This window comes from Suricata suricatta, chromosome 10 (assembly GCF_006229205.1).
Source record: "Suricata suricatta isolate VVHF042 chromosome 10, meerkat_22Aug2017_6uvM2_HiC, whole genome shotgun sequence".
Taxonomy (NCBI): Eukaryota; Metazoa; Chordata; class Mammalia; order Carnivora; family Herpestidae; genus Suricata; species Suricata suricatta.
The window spans coordinates 96250230-96268014 of NC_043709.1; the positions used below are offsets into that span (position 1 = coordinate 96250230).

General features: G+C 42.1%; 1 protein-coding gene across 1 annotated transcript in view; it reads right to left on the reverse strand.

Moving 5' to 3' along the window:
* Positions 1–14030, reverse strand: part of APOBEC1 (apolipoprotein B mRNA editing enzyme catalytic subunit 1) — a 15053-nt gene extending 1023 nt beyond the window's left edge. The window contains exons 1-5 of the mRNA XM_029955319.1: positions 14014–14030; positions 13567–13737; positions 4870–4897; positions 2691–3088; positions 1768–1886 (exon numbers count right to left, since the gene is read on the reverse strand). Coding sequence (XP_029811179.1) covers positions 1768–1886; positions 2691–3088; positions 4870–4897; positions 13567–13582 — 561 coding nt within the window. The 5' untranslated portion in view covers positions 13583–13737; positions 14014–14030. The remainder of the gene's footprint in view (positions 1–1767; positions 1887–2690; positions 3089–4869; positions 4898–13566; positions 13738–14013) is intronic.
* Positions 14031–17785: the final 3755 nt, after the last annotated feature.

Here is a 17785-nt window from a genome sequence, read left to right on the forward strand (position 1 = left end):
TGGCCATCTGGATGTCCTCTTTGGAGAAGTGTCTATTCAGGTCTTCTGCCCATTTCTTCACTGGATCATTCATTTTTCGTGTATGGAGTTTAGTGAGATCCTTGTATATTTTGGAGACTAGCCCTTTATCTGATATGCCTTTTGCCACTATCTTTTCCCATTCTGTTGGTTGCCTATTAGTTTTTTTGATTGTTTCCTTTGCCTTGCAGAAGCTTTTTATCTTGATGAGGTCCCAGTAGTTCATTTTTGTTCTTGATTCCCTGGCCTCTGGGGATGTGTTGAGGAAGAAATTGCTGCGATTGAGGTCTAGGAGGCTATTTCCTGCTTTTTCCTCAAGGGTTTTTATGGTTTCCTGTCTCACATTCAGATCCTTTATCCATTTTGAGTTTATTTTACCACAAACATTTTAAAACATTAGTTGGAAGACTGTTGAGCAACTTTCAAGAAACTACAAATGGGACACACACATTTCTTCAACAGGATGACACACACCAAGATGGGAAAATGAATGTCTGCAACTCTGTAGAAGCAGGAAGTCTTGTAATCATAATAATATCAAGTTAATGTGGAGTCCATGTACATCTTAAACCAGTTTATTTGTTCTCTTCTCCCATTTTTTTCCTACAGAGATTGTCTTGTTCTTCTCACATTTTCTTTTCTTGTTTTAAGTTTACTTATTTATTTTGAGAGAGAGTGGGGGAGGGGCAGAGAGAGGAAGAGAGAATCCCAAGAAGGCTCCATGCTGTCAGCCCAGAGCTGATGATGGACTTGGTCTCACCAACCCTGAGATCATGACCTGAGATGAGATCAAGAGTCTAACTAAGCCACCCAGATGCCCCATTCTCACACTTTCTTAAGATAGGTCAAGAAGTTAAGTAACTAGGGGCACCTGGGTGGCTCAGTCGGTTAAGCATCTGACTTCAGCTCAAGGCATGATCTCATGGTTTGTGGGTTCGAGCCACATTGGGCTCTGTGCTGTCAGCTCAGAGCCTGGAGCCTGCTTCAGATTCTGTGTCTCTTTTTCTCTCTGCCCCTCCCCCACGCATGCTCTGTTTCTCTCTGTCTCAATAATAAATAAACATAAAAAAATTTTTTTAAAGTTAAATAACTAGCGGGGCGCCTGGGTGGCTCAGTCGGTTAAGCGTTTGGCTTCAGCTCGGGTCATGATCTCATGGTTCATGGGTTCGAGCCCCACGTCATGGGTTCGAGCCTGCTTCGGGTTCTGTGTCTCCCTCTCTCTCTGACCCTCCCATGCTTGCACTGACTCTCTTCATCTCTCAAAAATAAACAAAAAACTTTTTAAAAAATTAAAAAAAATAAAGTTAAATAACTAAATTTCAACATAAATGGAAAATAGAAGGTGAGGAAAGGACATGTCAATTTATCAGAAAAGAAACTTAAAGAGGACATTTCTTTTGGCATCAGAATCTTTGTCCCTTTTTTAATTTTTTAAATGTTTTTTATTTATTTTTGGGATACAGAGAGAAAGAACATGAACAGGAGAGGGTCAGAGAGAGAGACACACACACAGAATCCAAAGACAGGCTCCAGGCTCTGAGCTAGCTGTAAGCACAGAGCCTGACGCAGGACCCAAACCCATGAATCACGAGATCATGACCTGAGCCGAAGCCAGACGCTTAACTGAGCCACCCCAGAGCACATCATGCAAGCCTTGACCTCAGGGTCCTAAGTTCGAGCCCCACATTGGGTAGAGATTACCTAAATAAATAAAACTTTAAAGTAATAAAATAAAATAAAGTAACTTACTAGAATTATGCAGTGGAGTTCCAGTGCATACAGTGCCATCCAGACAACAGGATATCTGGGCCACTGGTCTTCTTTCCCAGGTGGGTAGTTGACAAAATTCCTCCAGCAGTGATCATACTCTAGGGAAACACAAATCTTGGTTCGTTCAACCAATAGAGCAGAAAGTTACTTTAAAGAGCGCCTAACTTATACATATACTTCGTATAAAGCTCTTCAGCCTATTTGCTGTTGGAAATGGGCTAACCTCCCCCTAAATCCCTAAAAAGAACAACATGGTTTATTTGAAGATGGTTGACAGGTCAACCGTGACAAGGGCGGGCATCAAGAAGGGAGCCCTCTTTTTCATATTTTCCTTGTTATGAATAGCATACCTGGTCCTTTCTCATGTTATTTTGGACCAGCTTTTTTTTAAAGTTTTGGTTTTTAATGTTTATTCATTTTTGAGAGACAGAGAGAGACAGAGCAGAAATGGAGGAGAGGCAGAAAGGGAAACACAGGATCCAAAGCAGGCTCCAGACTCTGAACTGTCAGCCCAGAGCCCAATGCAGGGCTTGAACCCACAAAGTGTGAGATCATGACCTGAGCCAAAGTTGAGCACTTAAATGACTGAGCCATCCAGATGCCTTTAAAGGTTAGAGAGAGCATGAGTCAGGGAGGGGCAGAGAGAGAGGGACACAGAGGATCTGAAGCAGGTCTTGTGCTGACAGCAGAGAGCGTGACGCAAGACTTGAACTTATGAATTGTGAGGTCATAACCTGGCCTGAAGTCAGACACTTAACTGACTGAGCCAGTGAGCCCATCAGGTGCCCCTACACTTTCACTTCTGAGATGTCCAAAGTGGGATCATCACTCTTCTGGCCTAGAAACATACTACCAGCTAAGTCTCTTATCAACACTTAAGATCCTCGGTTTATTGTTTTCACCTGGAACTCTCATGATCTGAACAGTCACACCACTGTTAATCAGGTCCCTGAGTCCTTGCCGGTTTTGTTGATCCGTGTGCCAGAAAAGCCGAGATACATAAATAACCAGAGTCACACGAGGGTGTTGACCCAAAAATTCTCTAATAGCCTTGGAGCATTCCCAACAGGGACTCCAGGAAAGGAACCAGGTGATGGAGCAGCTGACAGATGGGCGAAAACATCTTTCTGAAGTAAATTTTTCTATAAAATTGAGTTCAACGTGTTTGGTGGTATTTTTGCCTGAGTTTCGCCAGATCCTATGGCTTGTGCCCCACTTAATTTCATAGAGCAGAGAGGCCTCTTTGCGGAGTTCTCTGGGGTCAAAGAAGACTTCAAATTCCCAGGGTTCAATTCTTCTCCTGAAACATAAAAAGCACCCCCATGTTATCAGGCAATGTTTAGAGGGACCCTAGGAATTATTTCATGTTCTCCCCTTTTATCACACAGATCTAAAACCTGATATCTCAGGAAAGTTTTTTTTTTCTAATCTATTTCTCAAAGTTATCTAGGTAGGTCTATTTGAATTATCAGAGTTTCTCTCACAAGCAGAGTGAAGAGCATGAGTTTTCCCAACTCATGTTATTTAGTTACCACTGTCTCTCTACTATTGCTTGGGAGTTTTGAATTCAGGTATAAATATGTAGAGATGCCATATCCCAATTCTTACTCTTCAGCATTCCTCAGTGGACTCTAACTAGATTTTAGGTAGAAGCCTCAAACTGCCAATAAGATTCTATTGCCGGGGCGCCTGGGTGGCCCAGTCAGTTAAGCATCCCACTTCGGCTCAGGTCATGATCTCACAGTTCGTGGGTTCGAGCCCCGTGTCGGGCTCTGTGCTGACAGCTCAGAGCCTGAAGCCTGCTTCAGATTCTGTATCTCCCTCTCTCTCTCTGCCCCACCCTCACTTGTGCTCTGTCTCTTAAAAATAAATAAATGTGAAAAAAAAAAGATTCTATTGCCAAGTCTGAGGAGAGAAAAGTCAGCCTCAGGATTCTTCCCCATGGAAGTCTGTATATTAATTCCTCATAAGAAAAAAATTCAAATCGCTCCCAATGACCTCTTTATTTATTTATTTGTAAAAGATTTTTGTCTTTAATTATCTCTACATCTAATGTGGGGCAAGACTTTTACAACAGCAAGACCAAGAGTCACACACTCTACAGACTGAGCCAGCCTGCCGCCCTCCCAATGACATCTTTAGATTTAATCCTTCCCATGCCTCAAGGCTGTAACTTGGGGGAAACTCAAGATTGTGATGAAGACTCTTGTTTGCCATAGGGTTGAGTCATCGGCTTATTACATCCCAGTACTTCCACTCATCCCTAAAGCATTACACTGATTTACTGCACAGAGCAGTCCTCCCACCCATCATGAGGTAATATGTTCCCTGACAAAAGTCCCCCTGATATAATGCTAGGTCTGAAAAATGGGAATATAGTATAAAATAAAAAGATGAAATCAAAGTGCCAAATGAGTTCTTTGGACCCTTCACTAATGGCTACAAAATCGTGCGATTTAAACAGAGGAAAACAAAGATAAAGCAGTAACAGAACAAAGCTGGAAGGTAATTTATTTAAACAGAAACCAAAAGACATAGAAATGAAGATAAAGAAAGCAGTAATCGTAGGGTGCCTGGGTGGCTCAGTCAGCTGAGCGTCTGACTCTTGGGCCCACATCAAGCTCCTCACGGAGACTGCTTGGGATTCTCTGTCTGCTCCCAACCTCTAGCTTGCATGTGTTCTCTCTCTCTCTCAAAATAAATAAACTTTTTAAAAAGCAGTAATTATAGAGAGTGAAGTTAGAAAAGGCAAAACGAAAGAGTGGGAACATGATAAAAGAAAAAAGGAAAAATATGGAAAGCCATTGTCCTACAGCTCTTAAATCCACTTATTCTTGTTGAATTAAATGCTCACTATGATTGTATTCTTCTTAATGTTTATTTATTTACTTTTGATAGAGAGAGCAGAGGAAGGGCAGAGAGAGGGAGACAGAATCCAAAGGAGGCTCCAGGCTCTGAGCTGTCAGTGCAGAGCCCGACTTGGGGCTTGAACTCACAAACTCTGAGATCATGACCTGAGCTGAAGTCGGACACTTAACCAACTGAGCCACCCAGGTGCCCCTATGATAGTATTAGTCTTACCTCAAGGTGGCGTCTCCAGCTGAAGGCCCTGTTGACCAAGAGATGATTATGTCAAATCATACCCACACACAAATTTAGCTAAGAAAAAATAACTGTTTTTCTTAAAACTGCAGACCATAACAGAAAATGGGATTAAAAAATTCTCTCCTGTATTAATTGGAGTGGACCATCAAGGCAAGCAACATTTTTAAGGGCTGTGCCAAAATCGACTTGCCCAGTCCCAAACCAGGTAATCCTCCTTAAGGCTCCAGCAAGAATGATGAAGTGCAAAGAGACAGTCATTCCTCAGAGGCTCTGATACGTAATTTCTACACGCTTTCATAGAATCCTGTACTCACCATCGCAGCAATTATCATGCTATAGTTTTTTATGGAGCTATTTTTTAAATATTTTATTTATTTTTTTAAAATTTATATCTGTTAGTTAGCACATAGTACAACCATGATTTCAGGAGTAGAGACCAGTGACTCATTCCCTATGTATAACACCCAGTTCTCATCCCAACAAGTGTCTTCCTTAATGCCCCTTGTCCATTTAGCCCATCCCCCCCCACATAATCCCTCCAGCCACCCTCAGTTTGTTCTCTCTATTTTTGTTTTTTATTTTTTAAATTTTTTAAAATGTTTTTTATTTATTTTTGAGAGACAGAGAGAGACAGCGCAAGCAGGGTAGGGTCAGAGAGGGAGATACAGAATCTGAAGCAGGCTCCAGGCTCTGAGCTAGCTATCAGCACAAAGCCCGATGTGGGACTTGAACCCATGAGCCATGAGATCATGACCTGAGCTGAAGCCGGATGCTTAACCGACTGAACCACTCAGGCGCCCCTCTATATATTTAAAAAATATATATTTTTGAGAGAAACAGAGACAATGTGAGCAGAGGAGGGTCAGAGAGAGAGGGAGACACAGAATCCAAAGACAGCCTCCAGGCTCTGAGTTAGCTGTCAGCACAGAGCCCAATGCAGGATTCAAACCCACAAACTGTGAGATGATGACCTGAGCCAAAGTTGGATGCTTAACCGACTGAGCCACCCAGGCACCCTAAGAGTCTCTTATGTTTTGCCCCCTTCCCTGTTTTTATGTTATTTTTGCTTCCCTTCCCTTAAGTTCATCTGTTTTGTATCTTAAAGTCCTTATATGAGTAAAGTCAAATGATATTTGTCCTTCTCTGACTGACTAATTTGGCTGAGTATAATGCCCTCTAGCTCCATCCACAGAGTTAGAAATGGCAAGATTTGGGGCCCCTGGGGTGGCTCAGTTGGTTAAGCATCCGGCTTCGGCTCAGGTCAGATCTCACGTTCGTGGGTTCAAGCCCCGCGTCAGGCTCTGTGCTGACAGCTAGCTCAGGGCCTGGAGCCTGCTTCCGGTTCTGTGTCTCCTTCTCTCTCTGCCCCTCCCCCTCTCATGCTCTGTCTCTCTCTATATCAAAAATAAATAAAATGTAAAAAAAAAGAAATGGCAAGATTTAATTCTGTTTGGTTGATGAGTAATACTCCACTGTGTGTGTGTGTGTGTGTGTGTGTGTGTGTGTATACCACATCTTCTTTATCCATTCATCTGTCTATGGACATTTGGGCTCTTTCCATACTTTGGTTATTGTCGATAGTGCTACTATAAACATTGGGGTACATGTGCCCCTTTGAAACAGCACACCTGTATCCTTTGGATAAATACCTAGTAGTGCAATTGCTGGGTCATAGGGTAGTTCTATTTTTAATTTTTTGAGCAACCTCCATACTGTTTTCCAGAGAGACTGCACCAGTCTGCATTCCCATATCATGCTATATTCTGATTGGTACTTACATGACCATAATAACAATGAATTCTAAAGAATGTGAGATATGGATTATGAATATCTCATTCTAGACCCTATCGTCACATGGCCTGAAACATGTTGGCAATAGATATTTATTGAACAAATGACTAAATGAGTCTCACTACTCTCACTTATGGGACAGCTAAATATGTACATAGAGCAACAGAGACAGAGAAAGAACAATATTATGCAGAGAAACTGGATCTCTCATCTATTGCCGGTGGGAATGTAAATTGGTACAGCCATTCTAGGAAATAGGCAGTTTCTTAATTATTATTACTATCTTTATTTTTAAACTTTACATATTTATTTTGAGAGGCGGGAAGGGCAGAGAGAGAATCCGAAGCAGGCTCCATGCTCAGTGAGGAGCCTGACACAGGGCTCAATCTCACAATTGAGAGATCATGACCTGAGCTAAAGTCAAGAGCTGGCCACTCAACCAACACCTTGTTGTACCAGCAGTTTCTTAATTAAAAACAACAACCCTAATTCTTTTTCTTCATTAAAAACCTGGGTGACTCAGTTCGCTGATCCTCTGACTCTTGATTTCAGCTCAGGTAATGACCCCAAGGTTGTGGGATCAAGCTCTGCGTCAGACTCCACACTGAGTGTGGAGCTGCTTGGGATTTTCTCTCTCTCCCTGTCTCTCTGCCCCTCACCCACTCTCTGTCTCTTTAAAATAAAAAATAATTTAATAAAAATAATAAAATAAATAAAGGCAACAACAGTAATTGAAAATGCAACTGCAATGAAACCCAGCATTTACTTCAGAGACATAAAAGTGTAGGCTCCTACAAAAGCTATAGGCAAATGTTTCTATCAATTGAATTTGTAATATCTAAAAACTGACATCAACCTAGATGTCCAGATGTTAAACCATCTATGGTAAACCTATACCATGGAATACTATTTAACAATAAAAAGGACAAACTCTTGATGCACGTCATAACTTGGATGAATCTCCATGGAATTATCCTCGGGGAGAGGAGAGCAATCTCAAAAAGTTGCATTCTGCAAGATTCCATTTATCTAACATTTTGAGTGACAAAATTTTAGAAATGAGGACAGATCAGTGGTTCTCAAGAATTAAGAACAGGGGTGCAACAGGGGGAAGGAGGGTTTGTTTATAAAAGGGCAATAAAACATCTCTGTACTGTTGGAATGTTCAGATATGAATACACAGACCTATGCAGGAGACAAAATTGCATAAAATTAAATACACACAGAGGCACCTGGGTGGCTTCATTGGTTAAGCAGTCGACTTGATTTCAGCTCAAGTCATGATCTCACAGTTCATGAGTTGGAGCCCCACATTGGGCTCTGTGCTAACACCTCAGAGCCTAGAGCCTGCTTCAGATTCTGTGTCCCTGTCTCTCTCTCAGAAATAAACATAGAAAAGGAAAGGAAAGGAAAGAAGAGAAAAGAAAATAAAAAAGAAACAGTCAATTTGGTCCCTGTGCCCATTAATTTGCAGTCACATAGCAACATGATACCAAGAATGGCCAAAAAGAGGCTACCTGTAACCAGTAGTTAAGTCACCCCGAAACCTGGCAAACTATATAGTCCATGCCAGGCAGGTGTGAGAGGGGGTTCACGCATTTACCCTTCCAACAAAAGTCAAGGAGGAGGTTACTAAATGTTAGGTATAGGATCAGGGAACAAAACAAATCCTTATATTATGTTTATATTCTAAGCCATGGATTTTATTCAAAGTGTATGGGAAGCCATTAGAGCATATAAGGATGATTCAAGTCCAAGTACTGAATTCTAGAGGCCTGTGTCTCTTAAGACTCAGAGCTTTGAGGACGAGATGGGCACTGACCTGGCTCGAATTCAGAACATTCATGGTGCAGATTAGGTTCTACAACTTTGAGAGCAGAAATGCAATGCATTCGTTTTATTTGGAGGAACATGGACATTCATTTGGGCAACAGGAACTCATGTTAAGGGTTTGCTCCCTGGCTATTGGAAAGCTAAAATTTGCCTGAGGAAATGGGAGGAAAGGATCATAAATCAAAAGGCTCAGTTGTCATCACCAGTCTCTCCTTTCCAAGAAAGAGGAGACATGGAGCGAAAAGGTCCCCCCACAAGATCCAGTTTCTCAGAGGGTCAGACTGCCACCTCTGAGCGGGAAGTGGCTATATGGAGGGAGACACAGGCAGGAGGTTCAGTCCATCCTCTGGACCAAACTTTAATTCTGAGGTGGTGTTAAAAAAATTATTATTTATTATTTTTTTTATTTTTGAGAGACAGAGAGAGACGGTGCAAGCAGGGGAGGGTCAGAGAGAAGGAGACACAGAATCCGAAGACAGGCTTCAGGCTCTGAGCTAGCTGTCAGCACAGAGCCTGACGTGGGGCTTAAACCCACGAACCATGAGATCATGACCTGAGCCAAAGTCAGACGCTTAATTGACTGAGCCACCCAGGTGCCCCCAAGGTGTTGTTTTTAAATCAAGAAGAGTCATAAGACTTGAGAGACACTTTCTCTAAAACAGGAGACATTTTGCCCATAGCTGCATGTGTGTGTGTGTTGAAGGGTTCAGAATGTGCCGCTGAGGCATAAAAACTATTTGGTCTGGAGCGCCTGGGGGCTCAGTTGATTCAGCGTCTGACTCTTGATTTCCACCCAGGTCATGATCTCACAGTTGGTGGGATTGGACCCTGAGTCGAGCTCTGCACTGGCAAGGAGGAGCCTGCTTGGGGTTCTCTTTCTGTGCCCCCTTCAAAATAAATAAATAAACTTTAAAAAAGATTTAAAAAAATTATTTGGATTTGAAGAAATTCGAAAATGGGCCCTCTCGGTGCACCTGGGTGGCTGAGTCGGTTAAGTGTCTGACTTCAGCTCAGGTCATAATCTCGAGGTCTGTGGGGTTCAAACCCCACAAAGGGCTCTCGGCTCACAGCTCAGAGCCTGGAGTCTGCTTCATATTTTATGTTTCCCCCTCTCTCTCTGCCCCTCCCCTGCTCGTGCTCTGTCTCTCTTACTCTCAAAAATAAATAAAACATTAAAAATTTTTTTTAAAAAAGAAAATAGACCCTCTCCCACTGACATCCCTTGTTTTGCCTTCAGGCAGAGCCTTCCAAAAGAACTCAAAAGAAATCAATGGTCAGAAATCCCATCCCCTGAAACAACCGGGAGAGAGGGACTCTCACCACTCGAGGTACACACCCATCCAGACCTTGTCACAAAAACTATCATATGCCGATCTATTCTTCTCAGGGCCCCGTCTATCTTCCTAAAAGTCTGTTTTGCCTTAAGTGCTCTTCTGCCTCTCTGCTTTTCTTATTTAGAAGGTATATAAGCCTCAAACTCTAAGCACCTCTTTGAGTCACAGTTTTGTGAGTTCTTGTATGGAATTTTCTTTTATTTTGTTAATTTGTCTTGTTAGTTTAATCTGCAGGCGCCCAGCAATGGACTCTAAGAAGGTAAAGGAAAAGGTTTTCCTCCCCAGCTCTGTGTGTGTGTGTGTGTGTGTGTGTGTGTGTGTGTGTGTGTGTGCGCGCGCGCGCGCGCACCTATGTCTGCTTGTGCATTTGTACTAGGTGGTAGAGAGGTTCCCCAAAGGGGAAGTATGCACAGCACACTTTCCTCGAGATGAAAAATTATTCCAGCTGGAGTGTGGGACCTTTAAAATGAAAAATTAGCCAGATGCACAGAAAGAGGACACAGTCAGCAGGGTGCCTGCGTGACTCAGGCGAATGAGCATCTGACTTCAGCTCAGGTCATGATCTCATAGTTTGTGAGTTCAAGCCTGGCATGGAACTTGCTTCAGGTTCTGTGTCTCCCTCTCTCTCTGCCCCTCCCCCACTCTCTCTCTCTCTCTCTCTCTCTCTCTCTCTCTCTCTCAAAAATAAACATTAAAAAATTAAAAAGAAAAAAGAGGACAGAGTAAGAAAACACTCTCTTAAGTGTCACCTGAAGAATAAACCTCTTATGCTTTAAGAGGATGTATAGGGAATTTGAGCACTGAGATGGAGGTAGAAGAGGGTTACTGACATGTTGGAATGGGCACTTCTCAGACCTTAACCCACATTGGGACCTTTAAACCTGCTGGTCCACTCAGAGGGAGCCCAAGAAAAACAGAGGCCGTATCTTTAGAAAAAGTCATTTTAAGTTTATTTATTTATTTTGAGAGAAGGAGAGCATGAATGAGGGAGGGGGTGAGCAGAGAGAGAGAGGGAGAGAGAATCCCAGACAGGCTCTGCACTGGCAGAGCCAAGGGACTTGAACTCAGGAACCATGAGATCATGACCTGAGCTCAAATCAAGAGTTGGACACCAAATGACCGAACCACCCAGGCTCCCCTAAAAGGTCATATTGATGATAGGACACTGGTGATGAAGCCGTGGGAGCTTTCAGAAAGAGAGAGAGAGATGGCCTCAATATCTACCCCTTCATTTTTATTATTTAATTTTAATTAAACAAAAATTTTTAATGTTTATTTTTGAGAGAGAGAGACAGTGCAAGCAGGAGAGGAGCAGAGAGAGAAGAAGACACAGAATCTGAAGCAGGCTCCAGGCTCTGCACAGACCTGATATGGGGCTCAAACCCACGAACTGTGAGATCATGACCTGAACCAAAGTAGGACACTTAACCAACTGAGCCACCCAGGTGTCCCACATGTCTATTCCTTCAATTCAAGACAATGACACCAGCCACATGATAGGATGGTTTGAGGGGTAAAACACACCACCTTCAGTGAAAAGTCCAGGATAAGTAAATAATGCCTTTAGACTTTCCCCCAGCATGCCCCTCACAAGAGAATTTTAACAGATAAAAAGAATAGTGGAGAGGGGCAGCTGGGTGGCTCAGTCAGTTAAGCGTCCTACTTCGGATCAGGTCATGATCTCGCTGTCCACAAGTTTGAGCCCCACGTTGGGCTCTGTGCTGTCAGCTCAGAGCCTGGAGCCTACTTCCGATTCTGTGTCTCCCCTGCCCTCTGCTTCTTCCCCACTCACACTCTACTCTTTCTCTCTCTCTCAAAAATAAATACACATTAGAAAAAAAAAAGAGTAATGGAGGAACAAAGATTTCTTAAACCCAAGACTGATATCTGTATCATCTCTTATCATCAAACCTACGTTCCTGCAACGTCTCCTAATGGGTCTTTTTGGTTCCAAATCTTTTCTGCTTCCAGTCACAAAGGCACCAAGTCCCAGCTGAGAATGTCTGAAACACTATTTTAGTCATCGCTATGCTATTCATGAATTCTCCAAAAATTTTCTCTGATGAGAAAGATCAGCCTCAATTTCCCTAGCCAGACATTCAAAGTTCTCCATACTATTACTTCAGGTTTGCTTTCTTTTTTTTTTTTTCAATTTTTTGTAAGGTTTCACTTTATTTTTGAGAGAGAGAGAGACGGGGTGAGCAGGGGAGGGTCAGAGAGAGAGACACAGAAACTGAAGACAGGCTCCAGGCTCTGAGCTGTCAGCAGAGAGCCCGACACGGGGCTCAAACCCACAAACCTCGAGATCATGACCTGAGCTGAAGTCAGACGCTTAACCGACTGAGCCACCCAGGCACCCCCAGATTTGCTTTCTATTCTCATTGCAGATTATTCCCCCAGACTCTCCTATCGACTAAACAATTTACTCTTTATATTTCCACACACCATCTTTGTAAATTCTCTCCACCTCGTCATGTCAATCAACTAGGACTCTCTTCCTCTTTGCCATCCAAATTCTACACTTGTAGGATCCCACTCAAATCCCACTTTAGCTGAGAATCACTTCCTTCCACAGTCAGAACTGTTCTTCTCTCAGGAATTTCCCCAACTTCAAGTAACTGAACCTTAAATTATCAATAAACATGCCCTTGTGCTTTCATTTCTGTTGTTATTTTATTTTATTTTTTAAGACTTTCTGTCTCTGGGGGGCACCTGGGTGCCTCAGTCGGTTAAGCATCCAACTTCAGCTCAGGTTATGATCTCATGGTTCATGAGTTTGAGCCTTGTGTTGGGCTCTGTGCTGACGCTCAGAGCCTGGTACTTGCTTCAGATTCTGTGTCTCCCTCTCTCTGCCCCTCCCCTGCTCATGCTCTGTCTTTGTCTGTCTCAAAAATAAACATTAAAAAAAAGTCTTTCAGGGCACCTAGGTGGCTCAGTGGTTAAGTGTCCAACTTCAGCTCAGGTCATGATCTCACTGTTTGTTTGTGGGTTTGAACCCTGCATCGGGCTTTGTGCTGACAGCTAGCTCAGAGCCTGGAGCCTGTCTTTGGATTTTGTATCTCCCTCTCTCTCTGACCCTCTCCTGCTCACACTGTTTGTCTGTCTCTGTCTCTCTCAAAAATAAATAAAACATTAAAACATTTTAAAAAAGACTTTCTTTTTTTAAAAGGTCATTGATTTACTTTTTAAATTAATTTTTGACAGAGAGACATGCACACACAGTGTGAGTGGGGGAGGGGCAGAGAGAGAGGAAGCGAGAGAATCCTAAGGCTCCTTGCTGTCGGTGCAGAGCCCGATGTGAAGATCAGTCCCACGAACTGCGACATCTGAATATGAGCCGAAATCAGGAGTCAGACACTTCACTGACTGAGCTGCCAGGGCGCCCTGCTGCTGTTTTAAACTGTTATTTAAAAGTTGTATTTTTTACTGAATTTTAATTCGGGTGAAATAAGCATCAATTTGGTGTCATTTGATCAAAATCATTTGTGGATGTGAGTAATTAGTATTTATAATAATAATAAATCCTATTTAAGGATAATATGAATATATGAATAAATAGGAAAATTGAAAACCACTCAAGGACACAAGCATAGGCAGGACATGTACACACTCACACTTACACACACACACACACACACACACACACACACACACACAGAATTTCTGCACTTTTCATGAATACAGAGCTTGCCAGGCCCCCCCCAGTTCGTTTTACCTTTGTCAGAGGCCATGGTGCTCCGTCACTGGACTCTTCCCCGTGGAACTGTAATTGTGCTGACCGCTCTTACCGACAACATGCCTGAACATCACAGGTGTGACCACTGATACCTGGCTTCGTCAGAAGGTGACTCAGTCCTGAGACTCGGGCAGTTGCCAGGTATCTAGACTGTACAGACAGGAGCAGATTAAGAGGGAGGGGGGGTGTGGGGATTTGCATCAATATGTTGATAAGAGAACTTATGATTCCGTAGAGTAACTCACTGAGAATATCCACATTTCTAAGTTCTTCCCTGAACTTAGAAGTTTCTAAGTAGCTTTTCCCTTTTTAAAAAATTAAGGTTCAGACAAGACCGACCAATCATTCTTCAGTAGAGAGTGCAAAGGAAGACCAAAGGGAAGAGAGAATTGATGGATTTTAGAACCTAAAGACTTTAAATGTTACCTGAGGAAGACCCTGTGGACTTGCCTTTTTGTGATTATTTACTTATTTCTAACTTCCTCTTATTTTGCTCTTTGCCCCCAATCCTGTTGGAATGGGGAGGGACACTGATAGATGCAAGATCAGGACTTTGGCCTCTGACTTGGATAATTAGTGTATAAGTCTTAGGTGATCTCTCTTCCTTTGTGAAGCTAAGTTTTAGTGTATGGCCAAGTCCACTCCTGCTTTTTCATCCTTCTTGAGAAAGTGAATACTGTGCCCAGATTGCCATTACTTCCTGTTGCCTGAACCCTGGCTCATGCATCTCTGAGTTTCAGCACATACTCCCAGAATGAGATCATTTTCAAGACCCAAGTCTCCCTCCCTTTACGGTCTCAGAATCTCAAGGACCATCAACTCTATTATACCTAAGCCCTCTATATAAGATCTTCCTTAACTATGAAAGTCCAACTAGAGCTTCCACAAGATAAAGTAGTTGTTTGAATGGCAGTTAAGAGTTACAAAGAAGAGGGGCATCTGCTGGCTCAATTGGGTGAACTTCTGACTCCAGCTTAGGTCATGATCTTGTGGTTCTTGGGTTCAAGCCCCTGTGTCAGGCACTAGGCTGACAGCTCAGAGTCAGGAGCCTGCTTCAGCTTCCATGTCTCCTGCCTTTCTGCCCCTTTCTTGATCACATTCTGTGTGTGTCTCTCTCTCACAAAATGAATAAACATTCTTAAAATTTTAAACAAGAAAGAGTTATGAAGAAGGGACTGAAGTGCCACATCACAAATGAAGGTCCTTCAGAATCCAAGTGTTTCTTTTGTTGTTTTTTAAGTTTTCTTTCTTTTCTTTCTTTTTCTTTTTCTTTTCTTTTCTTTTCTTTTTTTTTTTCTTTTTTGAGAGAGAAAATATGAGCAGGGGAAGGGATGGAGAGATTGGGAGAAAGAAAGACTCCCAAGCAGACTCTGTGCTGTCAGTGAACAGTCCAATGCAGGGTTCAAACTCACCAACCGTGAGATCATGACCTGAGCTGAAATCAAGAGTCGGATGCTTAACCAACTGAGCCACCCAAGTGCCCCAAGATCCAAGTGTTTAAAAGTTATATGTGTGCTGAGTAGAATAGTAAGCCCCCCAGAGAAGTCCACACCCTAACACTTGGAACCTTACAATGTGGTACCTTACAAAGGCATAAGGGACTTTCGAGGTACGATTAAGTTAAGGATCTTGAGGTAAGAAGACCTATATTGTGTGGTCTCAATCTAATCAAAAGTACCCTTATGGGTGTGGTGCAAAAGAATCAGAATCAGAGGGAGAAGGGTGCCAGGGTGGCTCAGTCAACGGAGTATCAGTCCCACTCTTGGCTTTCACTCAGCTCATGATCTCACAGTTAGGGACAGAGCCCCACAGTTGAGATCTGCACTGGCAGCATGGAGCCTACTTGGGATTCTCTCTCTGTCTCTCCCCTGCTCACACCTTCTCTCTCTCTCAAAATAAACACTCAAAAAAAAAAAAAAAAAGATGCCTGGGATGCCTGGATAGCTCAGTCAGTTAAGCATCTAACCTCAACTCAGGTCATGATCTCACAGCTCATGGGTTCAAGCCCCTCGTTGGTCTCTGTGCTGACAGCTCAGAGCCTGGAGCCTGCTTCAGATTCTGTGTTTCGCTCTCTCTCTGCCTCTCCCCCACTCATGCTCTGTTTCCTTCTCAAAAATAAATAAACATTAAAAAAATTTTAAGACGATACGAACATTTTTTGTATACAATTCTTTGTGTAAACACGTATTTCTTTTTCCCTCTCTAGGGTTAAAGAATACAGGGGTGCCTGGGTGGCTCAGTTGTCTAAGCATCGGACTCTTGATCTCAGCTCAGGTCTTCATCTCAGGGTTGTGAGTTCAGGACCCACCTTGGGCTCCATGCTGGATGTGAAGCCTACTTAAAGTATCTGACAGCCAAATTACTGGATCAAATAGTTAAGTATATACTTAACATAAGAAAATGCCAAATTGTTTTACCAGTTCATGTTCCCACCAAGAAGATGTGAGAGTTTCTACCCTTGGGAATGTCAGCTCTTGTAGTAGCAATCATTTTTATGGGTATGGTAGTATCTAATTGTGATTTTAACTAGCATTTTCCTGATGATCACTGATGTTGAGCATCTTTTCATGTGCTTTTTAGCTATTTACATGTCTTCATTTTATCCATTTCTTATGGGTTCTTTGTCTTCTGAGTTGTAGGAGTTCTTTATACATTGTGGATACATTGTGGATACAATTCCTTTGTCATATATGTAAACACACTTGCCTTTTCATTTCCTCAATGTTGTCTTCTGAAGAACAGACGTTCTCAACTTTAATGAAACTCAATTTATCAATTTTTTATAGTTAGTGTTTTTTGGATCATCTGTAAAATTAGTACCTACTCAAAGGACATGAAAATAGTTTCAGTTTTTAGCATTTTGGAGTTTTTTAAAGATTTTTATTTTTAAGTAATTTAAAATAACTTAAAAGTAATTTTTAAGTAATCACACACTAAGTGTAGGACTTGAACTCACAACTCTAAGATCAACAGTGGCACGTGCTACCAACTGAGTTAGCCAGGTGCCCTACTTTTATATTAGTTCTGTAATCTATTTTTTCAGTTAATTTTGGTATATGGCGTAATGTAAGGGTCAGGGTGCATTTTTGTCCATAGGGATAGTATTAGTCAGCTAGAACTGTCATAACAAAATACCACAGGCTGGGTCGCTTAAATAACAGAAACTTCTTTTTCCACAGTTTTGGAGGCTAGAAGTCCAAGATCAAGGTTCCAACCAATTTGGTTTCTGGTGAGAACTCTCTTCCTGGCTTGTAGATACTGCTTTCTTGCTATGTTTTCACATGACCTTTCCCTGTGTGTGCAAGTTCAGAGGGCTCTGACAGGAGGTAGCTCTTGTATGTCTCTTCTTATAAGGACATTAATCCTATTAGATCAGGACCCCATTTAACTTTATTACTTCCTTAGAGGCTCCTATCACCAAATACAGCCACACGGGGAGAATTAAAACTTTAACATATAAATATAGGGGTAGGGGGAACACATTCAGTTCAAAGTAGATTCTCTATATCATCTTTCCCCGCACAGATGTTTGGTTTTTAGCACTATTTGTTGAAAGGTCTGTACCTTTCCTACTGGATAACCTTGGTACTTTTACTGAAAAACCAATCAATCATATAGTGTGAATTCATTTCTGAAATCTCTCTTGCATTCCATTCATCTATATGTCTCTCAATCTGCTTATATCAAACTGTTATAATTATTGTAGATTTATAGTAAGTCTTAATATTAGTAGTCTAAATTCTTATTTTCCCAATGTTTCTAAATTGATTTGGCTATATAGGGGTGCCTCAGTCAGTTAAGCTTCAGACTTCAGCTCAGGTCATGATCTTGCTCCTGGGTTGGAGTCCTGCATTGGGCTCTGTGCTGATGGCTCAGAGCCCGGAGCCTGCTTCAGATTCTGTTTCCCTCTCTCTCTGCCCCTCCCACACTCACACACTGTGTGTGTGTGTGTGTGTGTGTGTGTGTGTGTGTGTGTGAAAAGTAAACATTTAAAATTTTTTGATAAATTGCTTTGGCTATATAAACTTAGGTTTGTCAATTTTTACAATCATGACCACTGAGATTTGGATTGGTCTTGCATTGAATTGCTAGATGTACTTGAAAGGTACTGAAATATTAGAATATTGAGTATTCCAGGGGCATCTGGTGGTTCAGTCAGTCAAGTGTCTGACTCTAGATTTTGGCCCAGGTCATGATT